Source organism: Hippoglossus stenolepis, chromosome 10 (assembly GCF_022539355.2).
Source record: "Hippoglossus stenolepis isolate QCI-W04-F060 chromosome 10, HSTE1.2, whole genome shotgun sequence".
NCBI classification, from domain to species: Eukaryota; Metazoa; Chordata; class Actinopteri; order Pleuronectiformes; family Pleuronectidae; genus Hippoglossus; species Hippoglossus stenolepis.
In genome coordinates this window covers 6,298,034-6,320,391 of record NC_061492.1, presented here as the reverse complement: position 1 = coordinate 6,320,391, position 22,358 = coordinate 6,298,034, and the positions used below count along the sequence as shown (strand labels likewise).

The following is a 22,358-nucleotide window of genomic DNA, read 5'->3' as shown; positions in this document are numbered from 1 at the left end:
CTGTACTTGCTCTTTAGTCTGCCATCACTTTCCACGCTGCAAACAAAAACTGAGATGTTTCATATGTAGAAACTAATTCTTTGCCAACTGACCATCTGCTAAGCTCTGCCACACGCCTGCATCTTTCCTCCAGAGTCTTCTCCTGACCTATTTTTACCTAATGGTCATTTTGTTTTGTCTTATCCTGCTGTTCTGTGTCTATTTTATTCATTTTATGTATTATATATATAAACAAATAGATATACGTAAATATACATATATTTAGTCAATATGCTTATTTGTTTTATCATGTTTAATCTTCTCTTAACCTGTTGTTTGTATTAAAATCATAAATCTTTTTATACAGAGCATTTTGTGTTGCATTTTAGGCATTATGCCATATAAATCAAGTTTATATTATTATTATTACGATATCTGCCAAGCTGTGTGGTTTTCCTACAAGCCATCACTGGTTTCTACCCCATCCCACAGAGACAGATCGCCCATTAACCTTATTCATCTCACTTTGCTTCTGTGGGAAATGTCACATGCCTCTATGATGTCTGATAGCTGTCTTATTCTGACATGTGTGACATGGGACACGACCCAGACCGCCCACTTTACACCAGTGAGGACGATGTGTCGCCGCAGCTCCGAGTGGCAGGTTCACAACCTATTGATCTCGACTGTAAAGCAATTACCAGGTAAACTGGGAGAATAACACTTGGAGGGAAATTGTGAAAGAGCAACCATCAATAAGTGCTCTGGTGGTGGTCAGACCAAATAAAGCTCTGTGGTTTGAAGTAAACCAGACTTGAAGTTTTCCCTTTGACCTTTTGAAGAAAATTTAACTGAGGGTGAAAGTGTTTACCCCTGGATTTTTCACATATGTTTATCCTAAGCCTATTTTTTTTTAATTTGTTCCTTATCAAACATTTATTTTGTACAATTCTTTAATTTAAAATTTAGAATAATTGCTTGATATTTTCTTTGACTAAAATACATGGATAAAACTAGCTTCACTTCATTAAAATGTAGGATTTTATTCCTCTAAACAAGCTCTCGACTCTTTTATTTAAATTGGTTTGTCTTGATGCTCGTTAATCTCAATAGAATCTCGCATGTGAAAATACAGAATCTGCAGATGAGGGACAAGATTGTGAGGTCAGACGCTTTCTGATATCCGTTTCTACTACGACCAATCATGCTGCAGCATACAGGCTTAGTTTGCCTGCAGGTAAACAGTCCATGTGGAGCAGAAGAGGTGGAGACCATTGACTGACATGTTTCGGATATTGTTTTTTCATTTACTTGCATTCATATGCAGATGGCTGTTGTAATAGAGACTAGCCAAAATGTCCTTTGGACCTGAAACACCTACAAACTGTTTGTGTTTGACTCGGGTGATAAAAGAAACTTGTCAGACTGTAAATAGTTTACGGCGAATGGAAGATGGAGTCTCGTTCTGCCCCAACATATTGGCGTGTGAGATCGATTGCTCACGGTGATGACGAAGCTTACGGATCCACATCATCATGCAAGTGGTAGAAACAGGAAGTGAGGAGTCAGTTGAGGCGACCCTCGCTTCCTAGTAGGACGCCTCACCTTCCATTTAGCAGTCACGTAAACGGCAGGAGGCCCTGAGGTATAAACCCAGAACATGCTGGAGAGATTACATCTCATCTGGCCTGCATGGGAACGCCCCAGGCTTCCCTATAGGAGGAGCTGGAAAAGGTTGGTCTGGTCTACTTTATTAACCTAATTTCACCACGACCCGGATCTGGATGATAGATTAAGAGCAGACGATTTGTGATTTTTTTGGTGGACCAATAATGTGGACTACACATTAAGCTATAAAAGCCATGACATATGAATAGCAATCCACTAAATAAAAGCCCTAAACTGTTGGGGTAACAATCCTTTGGGTCAGTGGAAATGGAACAATGACGTCCGGTCATGCAGCTCATCCAGGCAGGTGGAGCAGGACGACCAGGAAACAAGCGGGATGAATAATACACTGTATCGGCGGTCACATGTCGTGCAGCGGGCTCCTGAATGATTTAAAGCATTTTACATCATCAGCCTCTCCCTCCCTCCCTCTCTCCCTCCCTCCCTCCCTCTCCCGGAGATGCTGCTGCTGCTGCTGCTGCTGCTGCTGATGCTGGCGACCGAACTGCAGCATCCTCCGACATGGGCATCCTTTAATCCGGCCGCGACACAGTGAGTGTTTTCCACCACTTTGTTTCCCTCCCTGTCACCCTCCTCTCGTCGTCGCGGATCACCCATCCACACTCCTTGCCCTCGATAACTCCCCCACCCCCGTCGCTCCTCATCCTCCCCACCTCCTCCCTTTTGTGTGTGTGTGTGTGTGTGTGTGTGTTGTCTTCCTTTGTGTTTTTTTGTTCCCCACCCGCCCCCTCCCCTCCACGAGCTGTGGCGCATAACCCGTGCGTCCTGGCAGGAGCGATGGTTGGAGACTGCGCGCAGATGTCTGGGAACGGTTCATCCACCTTGACGGTGTGAGTGTTTTGCTCGAGAGAAGGGTGGAGAGAGTTTAGGGCGGTGTGTCGCTTCTCCCACCGGACAGGAGCTGCAGCAGCAGGGTGCGTTTGGTGGGTCGAGGGGGAAGTGGGAGCCAGAAGGGATCCGACAGAAAGAGGGTGGGACGTTTGACGAAGTGGGACTTTCTTTCTTGCAGGTGGGAGCATGTGGTTGTTTCTTAGCCTATATGGTCAGAGTCAGAGACAAACAAAGATGCCGTGGTGAGTTTCTTTGCTGTTGTCACTCCTTATACTACTCTAAAGTGGTATAATGTGCAATAAATAACATCTATCTATCTATCTATCTATCTATCTATCTATCTATCTATCTATCTATCTGTCTATCTGTCTATCTATCTATCTTCTCTGTCTGTCTATCTATCTATCTATCTATCTATCTATCTATCTATCTATCTATCTATCTATCTATCTATCTATCTATCTATCTGTCTGTCTGTCTGTCTGTCTGTCTGTCTGACTGACGTTCTGTCTATCTATCTATCTATCTATCTATCTATCTATCTATCTATCTATCTATCTATCTATCTATCTATCTATCTATCTATCTATCTATCTATCTATCTATCTATCCATCTATCTATCCATCTATCTATCTATCCATCTATCCATCTATCCATCTATCTCTGAGTATTGTACTGTGTTGCTTTGTGTGTCTATGTGAGAGCACTCACACACTGAAAGCCTCAAGCTGTGGAACTGGGCTAATCCCTAATGACATGGCCACATCTCTCTTTCTCTCTCTCGCTCTCCCCCTTCTCTTTCCCCCCTTTTCTATCTCTTTATCTGCTATAAGGTCTCGTCCCTCTTTTTCTTTTTCCTTTCTCTCATCCCCTCGTACTGGGCTGCGACGACGTGCTGTCCGTGGTGCTGAAAACAGTCATCAGCAGATTTGTGGCTAATACGCTGGAGCTTGATGGGCCTGTCAGCGCTCAACAGGTGCCTATTACTCACTATAAAAGGGCAGCGGCACGGAAATGTGCCCGTTCAGGTGTAATCCAGTCGCCTTTAGATGGAGGGTGTGTTTGCGTTTGTTAATAGTGGGTTATTGTTGGAAAATTGTATGTTCAGCACACAGAAATGTGTAAACATAGGATTGTTGATAGGTTTGCTTTTCTCTCATCCATTGGGAAACTTTAAAATGGACATAAGTACACTTCATGGACACATGGATATGAATGCTGCTTGATATTTGAAAATATATGGGCGGCTGTTACAAAGAGATGAATCAAACTCCTCTCGTACAAAATAGCAAAACCACACACTCACAGATTTTCATCATAAGTCAAATTGATGATTGATGATTCAGATGACGATGAAGATGGGAACCGTGAAACAATAACAAGAAGTAACCAGGAGATTACGTAACTGACCAATTTAGCAACTGCAGCTTGTCTTCCTGCATTTTCGTCACACACAGACTCACACAGGCCCCAAGACATGCAGGTCTCACACAGAGTCACATGCAGGGCCACGCCACTGGAGCGCCAGGACACTTCAGCTGTGGCAGTGCACGGGCACAAACTGCACGACCATAACATTGTTAGTTCTTTTTATGTTTTTTTGTCAGAGTGGTTGATTATCTTATTGCAATCTTTTTAAAAAAAGATTTTTAATGCAGCAGTGGAAGTGGAGAGATGACGGGACACGAGGCACAGAGGTTGGATTCAGACCAGGAAATGCATGGTTGGTGTCCTACCCCGAAGCTATGGGGGCATGGCTGAGGAAAACAGTCTTTTGGGGCATTTCTGCCTTTATTTGATAGGATAGTTGAAGCCTGAAAGGGAGAGAGAGAGAGAGCGGGGGTGCCACACAGCTAAGGGCCGCAAGCCGGAATCGAACCTGCGGCTGCTATAGAAGGCTGATTACATCTTTTTCAACATATAAATCTAACTGAATGAATTGAAAGCACACGTTCGTATTTATCTTCATCCGACTCTCTAGTCCTGCCCAAGTTTTCAACAGTTTACTACTGTGTGTCTTCAATTTGTTACCTGTAAAGCACATTGTTACTTTGTTAAGGAAGGTGCTATTTGAATAAAGTTTGTTAGAATTTCAAATATCGATCTAAAGTATTTGTAAAATTAGCTAAAAATAATGTGTGTGTGTGTGTGTGTGTGTGTGTGTGTGTGTGTGTGTGTGTGTGTGTGTGTGTTTACAAACGACACCAGATAGACACTAGAGAGAAATGCGTTGGTTTTGAGGGATTTTACCTTTAGTTTTTAATACTTTACATTTAGTGATGTCATTAGTTAAGTGTGACTCATGCATCACACACACGCACACGCACACCTTTATATTTATGAATGGCTGTCTGGCCTCCACCACCCTTTTTCCATCAGATGCTGCTCGGCACTGACGTCAGTGAACCTGCTTGCGCATAAAGGCTAAAATAATCAAAGCCACACACACACACACGTTTTATCCTTTCCTTTGTCTCTGTCAGTAGCACACACACACACACACACACACACACACACACACACACACACACACACACTCTCTCTCACACACACACCTCTGGCTGTTGGTTCAACAGGCACAATAGCGAGAGAAAACCGAGGGAGACAGACAGAAAGAGATGGAGGGACAGTGTGTGGGAGGTGGCAGCCTTGATCACGATCATTACAATGTAATATGATCTGTGTGTTTGTGTTTGCGTCCCTGTACCTATAATACATTCATCTTCAACTTGTTACACTGATATTCAGTGACTGATGCAGCCAATAGCTGCCTCAGTTAAAGCTGCTGTATCGAAGCCACAGAAAATGATCTTTCCTCGAGTCAGGTTATTATAGATTGTAGGATAATGCCTGTTATTATTTTCAGCTGTATGTAAGAAAAGTCTGTGCTTATTGGTGTATTTGCCAACAACTACATTATTTGTTCTAGGTTTTAAAAGTCATAGGTTTCCATTGTTTATAAGAATATATTCAAATAGCAAACACAGGCTTTATATTGACAGTCAATCTTTATGCAAATAGACAGCACAGTTCTAATATGAAAAATAGCGTCTCTCTGAAGCTTTGCCCCACATGTCCTCTGTAATAGTCCTCATTAGTTCAGTGTTGGGACTTGTCCTTAATGAAGAGAGCGATCAGAGTTCGAGGTAAACAAACCCGGTATTTGCATCTTCACCTCCTCCAAAGGGATGTAGCCGTGCGCTATCAAAGAAAAATAAACTTTAAAGATCGTCCTAATTATTATGATAATTACATAAACCCACCAGACGTGAACCTTTTAGCATGACACATTACTTTTGTCAATGCAGCAGTAAACACCTGCAGTGTCTAGAAGTTATAATCACTGTCTGGAATAAGCCTTTTTCAGACATGAATTCGGGAAAAAGTCTGGGTCAGACTCGACAGGAAAATCCCTGGAGCTCTCAGGCGAGGGGTGGGGTCTGGGTATTCTCATCATCAACACGTCCCTCCTGCTCGCTGTGAATCCTCTTGACAGGAATCTTACAGGGTGCTGGCAGGAAAAAACGTCCCCAGCGGCCGACCCAGACATTTGCGTTCTCACGTACAGCTCCTCCCATAATTTCAGGAGATCGTCCAGAGTTCAGTGCAGCAGCGTCTGTCAGCAGCTTTACAGACGCAAGCAAACAAAAGAATAAAGTGTAAGTGCTTTAAACACAGGATATGGCTTCTTTTATCTATGTCAGTCGAAGCGTTATTGAATATCACACTGAGGAATATTTCTACATTGAGAAACTGCATTAATCCCACATTAATTCAACAGGAGATGAAGAAATGTCCTCTTCAAACGACCTCTGGCACCTTTCACACAGTAGGAGAGAAATAAAACACACACACTCGAGGCCTGGTGAATCATGTTGCTGCTCACTATGCTAATCTTGAAGTCAAAGTTGTTGTTGGACCAAAAAATGTGTTGGTTCTTGTTTCCGATGTTGGACAAACTCTAGTCCAGGGAATTCATTTGGTTGCCATGGTAAAGACCTTCAACGCTGGCCTCTGAGAAGACACAGAGAAAAAGAATTATGTATTCCTCCGCCAACCAGTGATGGAAACTCAAATCTGCTGTTCCTGAGCTGCCGGCCCTTTTCTAACGAAGGGATGCTATTTAGAAAATTCTCTACAGATTCGACAATAGTGGCCACAACAAGTGCAGGGAAGCAAATCGGATCAATAGAGAAAATACTGTGGGGGGGGGGGGAATGTGTTGTGGCAATTTCCCCTTTCTCCATTATCCAATATGTCTGAGTGTTGCTAACAGTCCGGAGCCAGAATCGCTGAGACAGTTTTAGAGCCAGGTTTTAAGCTGTGTCTTCACTTATCTCCAGTTTGAGGTTCAGACATCAAGCTAGTTTACAGCCGGGTTTAGCTCCTGCCTGTGTGAAATGACCCTGTTGTGTTTGGAGCTTGAGGCCACACAGACAGAGATGTCATCGATATGGCTGCTTAGCCAACGAGCAAGTGGGAGTGACACGGCTGTTTTTATTTATCTGGCAGTCTGGAGCCAGATCCATTGTGCCGCAGGCTGCAGGCTCCCACCGAGCTGCATTAGGCCGAAGATAGATGGGGCTGCGACAGGCCAAACTGTGAGTGAACGGGGCTCGCTGACAGGCCGGTCATGCAGAATGTATCTGTGCCCCGGAGTCAGAGCCAACAGTTTGCACCTTGGAAAACTTTTGACAGCCAGGGGATGATGCACTTTACTTTGATGTCTCTTCACTCGTTTCTTACAGATCAACATGTTGGAGCTTCATGGTCAAAACCCTGAAATGAGTCAGACCCACCAGGACACCAGAAAACGAGCCAGTCAGTAACTGAGTGAAGAGCCAACAAGCTCAGGGACGTCCCTGTTTGTTTTCACATTTCTCTATTACCTGGTGCAATAGTGTTTGTCAGTGAGACATTACTCCAAATGGTTCTGAATGACAGAGGGCTGGATAGTATTTCGTGTATTATTCTTTTACGCTATGTAGCACATTTGGTTTGCTTTGACCATATGACTCATGTTCCATTTATCCATCCATCTATTATCTTTACTGCAGCTTCGGGGAGCTGGAGCCAATTGGCCGAGAGTTGGGGTCAACATATAGACACAAACAACCATTCACACTCACATTAACCTAACCAATTGGATGTTTGTCAGGAAGTAGAGAACCCACGCAGACAGAATCAAACCGAGCACCTCTGCTGGGAGATGACGGTGCTAACCTTGTTCTATTGAAATAAATGGGTGAACTGCCTGGTGATCCCAGAGTAACATCTCAGGCTGGACTATAACTACCTAGATAGACGTACAACCTGTCATTGGTTCAAAGGTTAAAGAAACTTTGGTCATAGGTTTACAACATGTTTGTTTACTCGCTGCCAGATGGCTGCATCCATTCACCCCTGTGGTCTCTTTCAACGAGGAAAAACTGAAATTTGTTGTGAGCCTCCGTGTGCCTGAATAAACAGCGGATTAGCAGTCATATAGATAAGAAGAAAATTAAATTAGTGCATGTGAGGCAGACAGACACGGCTGGATTAAGATTTCCAATGTCACAGAGGAATAAAATCTCAAAGGGGCTCAGAACACAACGGGATCAGTTTTTCTCCCAAAATCACAGTTCTGATAATGTCCATGTACAATAAACATTTATTTAAATATTGTCTTTGGATCTCTGTAAAATAAGTGTACTTTTCTCTTCTGCTCTCCACAGAGCCTCTTATTACATCATGGCTCTCTGGTTAGTTCACTAAACCAATTCAGGGGCACATGGGGGAAGTTTGACTGAATTATTGGGAAGCACAGTGTTCTTTTCCGGCACATGACTCCATGCTGCGTCCTCTGTGCACGACCAAGACACTGGGCTGGTCAATTAGAGCTCGGAGATTGATAGTTACACATCATCAAATCAGACAAAGAATCTATCGGAAAATTATTGAGCCGGTCGTGCAGCCAGCTCAGTGAAACCGAAGGGAGCATTACGGGTCTTATTTAAAAATCCATCTCTGGACAATTCCGACGGACGGGGATAGTTGAAGTGTGACTGATGAGAGACGGACTCATCCTGGCAGCCAGTAATTTCTCTTTTGTGTCAAACGAGGAATCAGATTTATTAGGCCGGTCAGATAGGGAGACTGTGGCCAGCCAGGCAAGACACTGATTCAGCCAGACAGTCGCCAAAGTCAAGTCAAGCCAAAGAAAATTCATTTATTGCTCAATATCTCGATTTTATAACCTTCCAATTACTGCTGATATCTGTGAGACTGCTCAGCAGGGTGTGGTGTTTGGATGGTTCGATAGTAAAGCATTGTTGTGTTCAAGTGATCAGTTCTTGAAGTGCATGGTGCTCTAAGCACCAGTCTGTTAAAGGCTTGCCTACTTACCCACCCACCTACCTACCTACCTACCTACCTACCTACCTACCTACCTGCCTACCTGCCCTGCCCACCCTCCCACCTCCCCCCCTCCTGCCTGCCTGCCTGCCTGCCTGCCTGCCTGCCTGCCTGCCTGCCTGCCTGCCTGCCTGCCTGCCTGCCTGCCCCCCACCCCAGCCTGCCTGCCTGCCTACCTACCTGCCTGCCTGCCTGCCTGCCTACCTGCCCGCCTGCCTGCCTGCCTGCCTGCCTGCCTGCCTGCCTCACCTGCCTGCCTGCCTGCCTGCCTGCCTGCCACCTGCCTACCTGCCTGTCTGCCTGTCTGCCTGCCTGCCTGCCTGCCTGTCTACCTGTCTGCACTCTGCCTACCTGCCTACCTGCCTGCCTGCCTGCCTGCCTACCTGCCTACCTGTCTACCTGTCTACCTACCTGTCTACCTACCTACCTGTCTACCTGTCTGCCTACCTACCTACCTACCTACCTGTCTACCTACTTACCCAGTGGTTGTTGGGATGGTGAACTAACAGATGGAACCTAACAGACAGACTGATACACTTTTTATTACATTTTTCCTCAAAAGCAGCCAAAACTTCAGTGAGATTAATGCAGAGTCATTGCCTGAGCTGAGGAGACGGAGAGAAAAAAGAGGAAATTAAATAAATACTCAACGTTTGACAAATCTCCCTGACTCAGGGATTCTACTAGATGGTGATGAGTTGGCTCTTTCCTGCTCTTTCCATATAGGCTATGAGAACAGGGCCAGGGCCACTTGCCAGGTTTGTCTTTTTTCTTTTTTTGCGGGGACTATACGGCCATGTGATGTCGGCCGGTTGCCAGGCTGGTTTTGAAGGAATCAGAAGTGCTCTCAGCTTTATTAGGCCAATGTGGCTCTTAGTGGAGAGCCAACGAGAGCTCAATCAGGTTATTCAACCAGTAATTCAGACATGGGCAGGGGCGGACGCAGAGACGGGATTAGTCACAGCTGATTAGACACGAGGATGGGTGTCCTGACAGAATTCAGCTATTGATTTCTAAACAGCAGCAGATAGCGCGTGTTTGTTTTGTGCTGTAATATTGAAGAGGCTTGTTTGAAATTCCATTACACTGCTCGTCTGTGCAGAACAATGCCGCTGTAAAGACAACAGCAGCGTATTAGTTACACACTGGGAGACAGCAGCAGTTTCTCTGTCTCTGACTCACACCTGTGTTTTTATTTGTTCCTGCTGTTTTTGCTCACATACTTAACGTTATCCATTTCCAATGGCTCTCCATGAAAAGGAGAAAGCAAATAAATTCTATGGCTAGAAGTTTAACTACATGTAAAAGTTACTGCCTGTGCCCACACTCTATTAAATTATTCAGTAGCTAACATCACATCACTGCAGTTTTTGCTCAGTATGAAGGAGAACAGCAGTGTCACCTGTATTGCTCCTTAGTTTGTCTTCCACTCTTTTTGCTATAAATAACAATGCAAATTTGTTTATATTTGATTTTGGGTATGCAGGTGTAGGTGTATAAATATATATATAGCCTTATTTTTGTATTATTTATGTTGTATTTATTATTACATATATTGTTTGTGCATTACAACACTTGTTTATGAATAAAGTTCGGTTCATGTTTTCGTTACAAGAGAAAAAACAACAACTGTACTGCTGTTGATATAAGTTGTGAACACATATCTGTTTCACATCAACTCAGTTTCCAGGAAGGTTAAGTTCTCTCAGACAAACCTTTATCCTGAGAAGTACTGGTAGTAAACTGAAGTCAGTTTTCCAGCCCAGAGCAGATGGAACACCTGCTGCCACCGAGCTTTGTGCGTCTCTGCTCTGCTGCTCTGCCACTGTTCACATAGTGTGCACTCACCACAGGGCAGGTGGTGATCGCTGTCAATGAAGCCGACCAGAGAATATAGAAATGTAACAGATGTTTCAAAACATCTGTGTGTGTGGGTGTTTTGTGTTCCTGAGTTTCGCAGATTATGATTAGATTTGTGTAAATGTACCATTGTCTAACTGAGCACATGTTTATTTCATTAGTTGCAAAAGTAATTTTACAGACATTTCATTTTTGGGATCATCTGGATATCTCTGTTCTCTGCAATCAATAGTCAACTGACATCAGTGGAGTTTACAGCTAAATATCCACCGTAATTTAATATCCTTTTAGCCTAAAACATGAGAGAACCTGGTGTTATAATATAGGTTTTGCCTCTTAATTACACAGTAGCACGCTTTGGAGTAACTTTAGCAATAATCACAGTTGAATTCAATTTCGATTATCTGCTATCACAAGTTGATTTGGAAATTTAATGGACTAGTATTTTGAATTGTTTCCTCTTGTGAATTTGCCAAACCATTAGCTCTGCAATGAAATGATAAAATAATAAATTAGGTTAACTCATTGTATGGAAAAGTGAACAGTGCTACCATTACCTCGTACTCTAAGTACAGTAAGTGCAGTGACTGGAGCAGCCCTGGCCTATATTCTGGTGAACCAGCCGGGTAATTGCAGTCATTATTTGAGCGTCTCATATTATAGCTGAGAGGCGACGCAAGTGTATGTTTGTTCAGTAGCTTACAGATGTTGTTGTTAGTGGATGATTGCTGAGTGTAAGTTGCTGCTGCTAAGAGAGAGAGAAGAGGGGGGAGATGTGGGCTGAAAAGCTTTGGAAATGTATGAAGACTGTGGCGATTGACAATATTCTATTATTTGCAAAACACAACACATAATTGTCCTTAAATTGTTTCACTGATTGCTTACTTTCATATTCAGACTCATATTTTATTATAATGTGGAATCATTTTAATGGTCTTCTGTATTGTTACAGTGTGATTAGATACTGTTTGGGGAATAATAGTTCACATCCTTTATTTAGATAGACGCAGCAATAAACGATAAAAAACGTTCACATTATCTCCAAAATGCACTCAACAGTAAGATAAACAGACAGAAAAGAGTCAATGAGTTGAGCTGATATCTCATTTTATTATTATTAATGATGCATTTTTCTGTAAGTACATCTCCTTCTTTCACACACTCTGGGGTAATTCCCATCCATCCATGATCTACAGCTCTAAACCTTTAAGGGTCGCGGGGGGGGGACCCGGAGTCAAATAAGTAATCATGCATCGTAACATATGTTTTGCTTTGTTTGTATTAGAAGTCAGTAATTTAAAATTTAATACAAAATAGTTGATAGGCAAATAATATATTTATGTATATTCAAGGAAACTTGCACTAAATGCTAATTACTTGGTATATTACGAGTTAGGGTTAGAGATAGGATAAGGTAGGGTTGGGTTTGGAATCTGTTGAATCAGGTTTGCCTCAGTAGAAAAATAAATTACCAGATATATTTTTGGTTGCAATGTATATTTTTTGTTGTAGACAAATTACCTAGTAATCTTTGTTTTATTATATTTTCATTGCGTATACAATCGTCCAAGGCAAAGAAACTTGCAACTACAGTTCATTTAAACATTAAGAGAATAAATTTGACTCTACATGATTACACATGACTCCACTGCCATCCCTCTTGAGCCCGGCTACCATAGCAACACGGCCACAGGGAGAGGACAGCTAATTAGCTGCTTCCCCATTCAGGTACACTTCATTTGCGGAAGAATGTGTAACACCTCCCCACCGGTTGGCTCCTGTGTCCTGGTGTGTGCAGTGGGAAAAAAAAAAGCATTATCTCAGACAAACGACAGAAGGCAATGTGCTGTGAAATGCTGCAGAAATAAGTCCTCCCGTCCTTTTTCTTCCAGGTAACTCTCCCCCTCGCCATGTGGAGAAGACCTGCGATGGCATCTGACTGAACAGGAGAGAGAGGTAGCAGAAAACTTCTTCCGTCACCTGGACTGGGAATAATTATTCTTCGTCTGCGCTCTACGCAACTGTTGGCTCAAGGAAAACTGTGAAGGAGCTAAAGGAGAAGCATCAAGGACTCCGCATCTTCCTACTCTTCCTTTTCCAATTCTTCCCATTGACTGTGACCCTTGACCTTTAGCTCCCAGTATGAGCGGTCTGATGGTGAAGCTGGACCCCCGCAGGGTACAGTGGGGCTCGCAATGGAAAACCTTTACGTCCCGCGTGCTGAGGACCAAACCGGTGGAGTCCATGTTGGATTCAGGCACATCGGGCACCAGCGCCCACGGAACCAAACTGGCCCGGGTGCTGTCCACGGTGGACCTGGTGTCGCTGGGCGTGGGCAGCTGTGTCGGGACGGGGATGTACGTGGTCTCGGGGCTGGTCGCCAAGGAGATGGCCGGCCCGGGGGTCATCGTGTCTTTCATTATCGCCGCTGTGGCCTCCATTCTGTCAGGTGGGACTGAGATACGCACGCATTCATGTACTGACGTCTACTACCTTCTGGCATTTTATATTCCGCAGTATAGATGTTACCGTCATATCACAATTACACTGATATGATGCATGTGAAAGACCTTTTAATAACTATGCGATTATCACAAGGTCGAAGACATCGCACGGGCAAAGCTATAAAATGAGAGGCACTCAAGGGATATCTTAGTACTACATTAATGCTCCTATCAATACCTTCAACTCAGCCTTCACTTGGAAGATGATAAACTCAAATCACTGTGTGTGTGTGTGTGTGTGTGTGTGTGTGTTTGTGTGTGTCTGCATGTGTGTGTGTGCCTCCCCCTCACGGTCCCACAGGAGTGTGTTATGCAGAGTTTGGCGTGCGCGTGCCTAAGACCACAGGTTCGGCCTACACATACAGCTACGTGACCGTGGGCGAGTGCGTGGCGTTTTTCATCGGCTGGAACCTGATTCTGGAGTATCTGATCGGCACGGCGGCGGGGGCGTCGGCTCTCAGCAGCATGGCCGACTCGCTGGCCAACCACAGCATCAGCAACTTCATGATTACTCACATTGGGACGCTCAATGGATTGGGTGAGTGGAACACGGCTGTGCAACTGTAGCGAGAGAGAAAGATTTAGTTTGTTGTTTGTTTTACAGCTTCTGATTTTGAGTTATTATACGTTTAGGCTTCAGGGTTTGGATGAATGTTAAACTTAGATAAAGTTCAAGATTTGGATTTTGGAGTTGGTGATATAGAGTCCGTAAAAAGGAGACATGCCTTTTCGATATTTCTTTCCGCGATATCACGTTTGTACGAAGTCTTGCATTTGCATAATGCACCCCCAGCTAGTTGACACGCCTCCTAACAAAGCCAGTTAATAGGAGAGTGGAAGCGGCCAATCAGAGGAAACTGGGCTTTATCATGAGGAGGGCCTTAAAAGAGACAGGAGCTAAATCCAAGCGTTTCAGACAGAGGCTGAAAAGAGGAGCTGCAGCAATGTAGTCTGAGAAAGTGATGTGTTTGTGAATATTAGAGCATATTAACCTTTCAAGCAATAACACTATTTAAAATTATGAACCTGAATATGAGCATAATGTCTCCTTTAAAAAACTAATGATGTTACATAATATAAAGTCAGCATTTTTTGTAAATAACAAAGACAGAGCACATTTTTATTTGGTTTTATTGAACTAGAATATTAACTTGAGGCTTTTACTCCCCATTTAAAATCTACAGCTCAGCAGCTCGGTTTATCAGAAACGAACAGACAAGTGTCCTCTACAAATATATTACACTCTTTCCTCCTGACTCTTCACAAGAAGGTCAGCGTCAGCTCTGCTCCTGTAGCTGAAGTTGTTCTGCTGCAGTGACGCGAACCTGAATTCTCGTGCAGGGGTTGAATGACAGTTACAGCGATGTGTTGACCCAGAGGAGCAGATTAAATAAACCATATCTTTGCTGTCACTCAGTACATTTTTGGAGAAATGTCACTTCGAGTCATGGATTACGTTGTCAACTGCTACTCCAGTGGGCTTCTCTCTTTGAGTGGCACCATCTGGAAAACCTCTCAACCCAGACTGGATTTTTCTCCAGGGAGAATCTGAGTGATGTTTCACTGATTATCTTGGAAATCGTCTTGTTTTGGAAAGTAACATCTTGGATTTCCAGTTTTCCATGTCATAAACGGCCCCATGACTCGGACTGCTCTCTATATGTGGTGGAATACTAACGCTGACGTGTGTGGAACAGTGATGACACTGTCCTGATAGTCTCTTCCTGCCGGACACTGACAAAGGAGTGGTGCTGGTCACATGACGAGCAGCAAGGCCAGCTGCTCCACAACATTATGGAAAGTTTCCTCTTCCTGCTTAAAATAATAAAACAACTCCACACCCCACATCAACTGGGCTCACTCTTATGATCCCATGCTGGGTGACAGTACTTTTTAGAGTTGGAGCTTTAAATAACCAACTTGAGCTTGAAAATCCAAAGAATAAACAGCTTAAACTTGCTGGTTCCAAAGTTTCAGACAGAAAATTACTTTGACAACAGTTCTAATAACTGTTGAGATAGTGTATTATGCAAAAATGCTAAATATTTGCTGGTCAACCTTTCATATTTTAAGATCTGCTGCTCTTTTATTTTGGGGGTTTTAGAGTGTTGGTCGGAAAAGAAAATCTATGTGCTGATTTTACCTCGGACTCCTGGTTATTGCATCGGTCATTATTTGTTATTTTATTAAATTTAAAATAGACAAAACAAGTTATGAAGATACATTTTTTATACCAACCCTGGTCAATGGACATTCTAATGTATATGGGTTTATGTTTGTGAGCAGTTTGATCTTTACCTTCAACCAAAGAGACATCCTTTGTCTGTGTGGTTCCTCTCCAGGTAAAGGGGAGCAGTCGTACCCCGACCTGCTGGCGCTGGTCATAGCGTTGGTGGTGACGGTGATTGTGGCTTTGGGAGTGAAGAACTCTGTGGGCTTCAACAACGTGCTGAACGTCATCAACCTCATCGTGTGGGTGTTCATGATGATCGCCGGGCTGTTCTTTGTCAGCGGCGAGAACTGGGACGACGGCAGATTCCTGCCCTTTGGCTGGTCGGGGGTATGCGCACGCAGACAAACGCACACGCAGACCAACGCAAATGCAAAATGAAAGCACGACACGCAGATGTGAGGAAGGATAATAAACTGTTGTTCCTCCTGGTTCCTCTGTGTGTCAGGTGATGCAGGGGGCAGCCACGTGTTTCTATGCCTTCATCGGATTTGACATCATCGCGACGACAGGAGAGGAGGCCAAGAGTCCCAACACCTCCATCCCCTACGCCATCACTGCCTCGCTCATCACCTGCCTCACCGCCTACGTCTCTGTAAGTTACACTGATAAACATGTGCACATCCAGAAATACAAACAATGCATAGTTTATTTTCTAGCCAGTGGCCGGCGGCATTTTGTTTCCGGGTTCTTCGTCCATCCTGTAATTGTGAACAAGATATCTCAAGAACGCCCTGAGGGAATTTCTTCAAATTCGATAGAAATGTTCAAGTGAACTCCGAGATGAACTGATTAGAGTTTGGGGATCAAAGCTCAAAGGTCATGGTTGCTGTGACCACACAAACTACATTTTCACAATATGAACACAATATCTCAAGAACACCCTGAGGGAGATTCTTAAAATTTGGTACAAACATTCACTTTGAATTGAGGAAGATCTGATTCGATTGTGGTGGTCAAAGGTCAAGGTCACATGACCTCCTGTACTTGTGAACACGATATCTCAAGAACACCTTGAGGAAATGTCTTTAAAGTTTTTCTACAAGATCAATTGATTATTGATTGATTGGTGACCTCATATGAGTCTGGAAAAAAACACGTAGACTGAAACTGCTCTGGTTGGATGAGGCATATTCTGTAACTGAGGTGGAGTCATTGGTTTGACTCTTAAATCTGAAGATTCCATTTCTTTATCACAAATAAGATCAATTGTGGGTTTAGTTTTATTTTCTGACCATTTTAAATGAGTAATTTAAGAAAAAGAAAGTTGCGAGAATAGAATAGAATTCAGTGATTTCGGTTTACATATTTCTTTCTACTTCTGTTTCACGCTGACATATAAAAGAGCTACTGCTGCTTTTGTTATGTATCATTCTTTCTTCTTCACACCTTCAGCTTTAACTTGTGAGCACAGACTTGGTGGAGTCATCCCAAAGCTGAGAGAGAGGTGGAAAAGATCAAACATCGATACACTACCCCCCCCTGCACTCCGGCTGTGTGCATCTCATCTGTGATCTTTACGTATTCGGCTCGCACAGCCGGCCACATTTCTGACTTTCACACGTTTGTGCTGGATGGTTGTTGCTATGGCTACCGCGAAACATCGGCCTATCAGGAGGGAGAATTTTTCGGTACCGCCTGGAGGGAAATAGAGTGCGTCGACCTTAGAACTCAACTACTCTTTGAAAACCTTGTCTTTCACATTCTCTCTGTGTCTCAGTCGGATCTGATCCTCCACTTCAGCCCTCTCTCAGCTTCTCAGAATCTTTATTTGATGGATTTAACTTTTGAGCGTTTCTGCTCCCATCTTGATCATTAAAGTCGCGGAGATGAAGATCCAGAATATTTTTCACACATTTGGGATTAGCTTTACCCTCTAAACAAAGACATTTAACCAGGATTCCACCCAGATTAGTCTCACCCCCTTCAACTGGTCCACATCACACCGTCAACCAGCCTGTGCCTGGATTGGACGAAGGGTCAAAGGGCCCCTGGCTGCGAGGACAAACCGAGCTCTGCGTCTTCCTCTCTGCGAGCGTTGGTCTTTTTATTATTATTCCTGTGCTTTCCTGTAATCTGTTCAAGCAAATCCCTCTCTTTGCAGCACAGTATCTGTGACAGATGGCCCTGCATGATTTCACACGTCAGCCATGAGAATCAGGAACACACACACACACGCACGCACACACACACACACACACACACACACACACACACACACACACACACACACACACGCGCGCACACACACACATAAAGTGAGAGAGAAGCATGACAAATTTACATCTTGCATGTGAAGTGATGCTTTGCAAAGCGAGGTATCGAGAATCAACACTTATTCAGTGTTTGAATGTTTGTGCGATTAGAGCATTCACTGTCACTGAGACTTTCATATGGTCTTCATCAGCAAAGTTACTCTCTGGCAGTTGTTATGGATTCGTTCATGTTCAAATTTCCATTTTTTTATGAGCACTTAAAGGACTTAAAGCAGCTTTAGATCCGCAGGCGGCCCCTCGGTTTGGGTCGACCTGCCTGAAGAGAGGAGGCCTGCGGATTCAGTGACTTCTTTCAAATAACTTCTTAAAACCCATTTTTACAGATTTGCCTTCATGTACCTTTTACGTTTTATCGCTATTGAAGCCATCTTCTTTTTATTCTTCCGATTCTTTTTAGATGTAATTACTGCATTTACACGACCCCGTCATCTACTTGCTTTTATTTACATCTCATTGCTTCGTCTGGCAAATCACTTTGTAAAACGTGTTTTTTAGAGACGCTATATAAATAAAATAATTTTGCGATATTTCTTGATGAATGCAGAGACACTTTCTTTTCACAATTGAAAGCCGTAAATTCCCATAACTAACCACCTCTGTGATTGTATTTCATTCTCTTCCGTCCAGGTCTCTGTGATCCTGACTCTGATGGTACCGTACAACGAGATTGATGCGGACGCCCCGCTCATGGAAATGTTCGCCGTGCACGGCTGCATGTTTGCCAAGTATATCGTAGCGGTCGGCTCCATAGCCGGACTCACCGTCTCCTTGCTCGGGTCCCTGTTCCCCATGCCCAGGGTCATCTACGCCATGGCGGGGGACGGCTTGCTGTTTAAGTCAGTGTTTAACGCAATTGTTTTAGTGCTCTTCGCTTTTCATATCAATCTTAAAGATGACTGTGTCTTAATCGACTCATCTTTGTGTGTGTGTGTGTCTGTTTAGGTTCCTGGCAAACGTGTCTTCCTTCACAGAGACCCCTGCGGTTGCCTGCGTGGTGTCGGGCTTCCTGGCCGCCCTGCTGTCGCTCCTGGTCAGCCTCAGAGACCTCATAGAGATGATGTCCATAGGAACCCTGCTGGCCTATACCCTGGTGAGCGGTGGATAATGAAGACCCTTGCTGCTGGCTCAATATTCTTAGCTCGCTGTGTTACAGAGATTTATTCTCGCTGCTTTACAACCCGAGGACTCACAGGGAGGCCGATGTTCACATGGCATGATTTCCTCGGAATAGTCCTGAGGATTCTTACAACTAATCCCTGCAACACATGAATTACACAGAATGATGTGACAGCTGTAAACATACACAAAGTGAAGGGATTAATATATATATATACATGGGGTTTTGGTAATGGAGGGAGCCGCCGTTACAAGCATTGACGTCATGCGTTTTTCATCCAACTTCTTAAAAAGGCTCCTTTTTGCTCTTGCAGGAATGTGATTGGATTAGAGCGAACATACGATCGGAAGCATTTAAGTGTTTAACCTCGTGTCCCCCCCCCTCGGTTGCAGGTGAGCCTCTGCGTACTTCTCCTACGTTACCAACCCGAGGGCGACATCCACGGCTTCGTGAACTTCCTCTCCGAGGAGCAGAACAGCAAGAGGAAGGAAGGCGTCCTGGCCGAGTGCGAGAAAGACGCCTGTTCGCCGACCAGCGAGGCCGACGAGTACGGGGGCACGTCCACCAACACCTGCGGAGCCAAGAACCTGCCGTCGCTGGGTGACAACGAGATGTTGATAGGCAAACCAGACAAGACCGCCTACACCGCCAGTCACCCCAACTACGGCACGGTGGATATGACCACCGGCATCGAGGCAGAGGAATCAGAGGGCGGGGTGACCCGGCGTTTAAAGAAGCTGATTGGACCACGCTACTACACCTTGAGGATCCGATTGGGCCTCCCGGGAAAGATGGACAGACCAACTCCAGCCACTGGGAAAACTGTCACCATGTGTGTGCTGCTGCTCTTCATCTTCATCTTCGCTTTTTGCACCTTCATAATATTTGGTGAGAGCACACTATCATTATTAGCATTTGAATTTAATAGTTAAATGTAACTATAAATGTAATCTTTATTTTTTCCCGGGCTTCTCTCCCTCCAGGAGCGAGCTTTATCGGAGAGGGTCGCTGGTGGGCTTTGGTGCTGTTAATCGTTTTCATCATCGTGCTTGCCCTGCTCGTCATCATCATCCTCCAGCAACCGGAGAACCCAAAGCGGCTGCCCTACATGGCGCCCTGTGTGCCCTTCGTCCCTGTTTCAGCCATGCTGGTCAACATTTACCTCATGCTCAAACTGTCCGCCATCACCTGGATACGATTCTCAATCTGGTGCTTTGTGGGTAAGTAACAGATTCACATACGTGCGTTGAAGTCATGTGTGTGTCGCTCCCAGGTTCCCATCATTTCCAGCGACAGATGGGGACTGCCCATATAAACAATGACTCACCTCAGTTGATCTTAAACAATGGAGTGATAACTTTCATTACTCTGGACAGTGACTCATTCCTCCGGGGCTCAGTGAGCCAGTAAAACCAGTGTCTCACTTACCCGCTATGTTTGTTTTCTTAATGGAAGAACAAGAAGACTCATTTCACTTTTATTTCCTGTCTGTGTTATATCTTATCTGTGCATCTGTATTTGTGTGTGTGTGTGTGTGTGTGTGTCTGTGCTTGTGTGTGTCATGCGTGTACATGAGGTTCAACTTGTCGCTGTTGTTGTTTTTTGACTTTAAAGTCAGATCTGGTGCAGACGGGATCTGTTTTTGTTCATATCAGTGCATTGTTCTTGATGTGTGCGTGGGTGTGTGTGTGTGTGTGTGTGTGTGTGTGTGTGTGTGTGTGTGTGTGTGTGTGTGTGTGTGTGTGTGTGTGTGTGTGTGTGTGTGTGTGTGTGTGTGTGGGTGACTCAGATTGTGATAGATTGTTTTTAAGTTGAGTGTTTCTGTTTTTTAATGTTGCATTTGAGCATTTAAAATTATACAAAAAGAACTGGGAGAATCCTTTGTTTTTGCAATTGTTGTGAACTCGCAATGTTCAAAAACTTCAGTCAACCAGCCGCACAGCACTATTCTTCAATCTGTTATTCATATTGAACATATTGCATGTCCAAATCGCTCTGAATTTGACTCTACCATGGGCCCTTAACTTTCTCGAGATGTGCCCCAGAGATTTCTAAACCTAGTTGATACTCTAGCTAAGTGTTTGTGTATTGATCAATCAATCAATCAGTCCACTCGTAACAAATCTGTGTCCTCTCAGGTGTACTCATCTACTTTGGCTACGGCATGTGGAACAGCACTCTGGAGAAAACGGCCAGGGAGAACGAGGTGCACGCCTCCACCTACCAGCGCTACGACCATGGCGTGGACGAAGGCTTCTGCGGCTTCGATGACGATTTCTACCCACCCACCACTGACAGCTGGGGTGCGTCTGAGGGGGGGTCGGGGCGCGCTAAGCCCCCCCAGGCAAAACCTGAAGGTGAAGAGATCGCACCTAAAGGTGGTGGCAGGACCGTGGCCAATCACGGCCTCGCCGAGGAGGATCCCATGGATTTCTGAAGGGACTGACTCTGTGTTAACCCTGAATGTACTGCCTTGTCTGCTGCCTAGGGGAAGGGAAGGGAAGGGGAACAGCAGTGTGTGAGTGCATGGATGGTTGTTTGTGTGTGTGTGTGTGTGTGTGTGTGTGCGCGCATGCCTGCATGTGTGTATGTGTGTGTGTGTGTATATGTTTATGTCCTACCCTTGGGCTAGATTGTTTCCCGGCAGTGGAATGGCTTTTCCTTTCACCGCAACTCCCCCGCGCTCGGTTCCCCTGCTCACACAAGAAAATGTGGATGTCAAGGTCGTGAGTGTCTTATCACAGTCACTTGTTATTCACTTAGCGGAGTCCACATCCCACACAAGGAGAAAGGCCAGACAGAAAAAAGTGCGGACACAGCGAGAGATAGAACTCAATGTGGTTCACTGCACCGTGAACCATGAAACACGGTGTGCGGAGCAATCACTGTTGATATCTGTTGAGTTCATGGGATACAGGAGAGAAGAAGGTGATGAGCGAGAGGCAGATGAATCAGGGCCTCTCTTCCTGTTCCAACATAGACGGGCAGGAAAGTTAGACAGAATGCCAAGCCCAAGCTATTTCCTGCATCCAGGTTGGACTTTCTTGTGCTTGGTTTACTTCCAACGGACAGGACAGGACAGGACAGGACAGGACAGGACAGGACAGCCTCACACACTCTCAAATGCCCCAAAACTCAAAAATAATCATTCTGTGCATCTTTTAATGTTTCCCCTGACCCCCCACCATCTAGCCCAAGGGACTCTGGAGTGCATTGGGAAAAAGGGTGTCGATGTTTTTTTGTGACAAATAGTACTTTTGGACTTTGCTTGCAATAGTGCCTTCATCTACTGTCGGTGTATGTGAGTCTGTTTTCTACTTTGATTTTGCGTCATGCACGTGCGAGTGTGAATGTGCAATCAGACTCCACTTTTACATCGACTCTCTCATGTCCGTATGTGTCAATATAAAGCGTGTTCTTCAGATTCTTTTCAAAATCAATCCACTCGCAACAAAGCAACTCGTGGTGCAAGATCCCA

The 22,358-nt window shown here is 44.5% G+C and overlaps 1 protein-coding gene across 3 annotated transcripts; it reads left to right on the top strand.

Annotated features, from left to right (window-relative positions):
- Positions 1-2,102: 2,102 nt before the first annotated feature.
- slc7a14a (solute carrier family 7 member 14a) lies at positions 2,103-22,357 on the top strand. Of its 3 annotated transcripts, none has more exons than XM_035169160.2 (10): positions 2,103-2,199; positions 12,646-13,202; positions 13,559-13,795; positions 15,600-15,817; positions 15,936-16,082; positions 18,391-18,599; positions 18,706-18,853; positions 19,273-19,768; positions 19,864-20,100; positions 21,019-22,357. In XM_035169160.2, exons 2-10 carry the CDS (start codon positions 12,896-12,898, stop codon positions 21,315-21,317), a joined length of 2,298 nt encoding a protein of 765 aa, XP_035025051.1. In that variant the 5' UTR covers positions 2,103-2,199; positions 12,646-12,895; the 3' UTR covers positions 21,318-22,357. The 3 variants fall into 3 exon arrangements, with proteins under 3 accessions (XP_035025051.1, XP_035025053.1, XP_035025050.1); XM_035169162.2 differs by lacking the exon at positions 2,103-2,199 and adding an exon at positions 2,433-2,498; XM_035169159.2 differs by lacking the exon at positions 2,103-2,199 and adding an exon at positions 2,437-2,741.
- The last annotated feature ends 1 nt before the right edge of the window (position 22,358 follows it).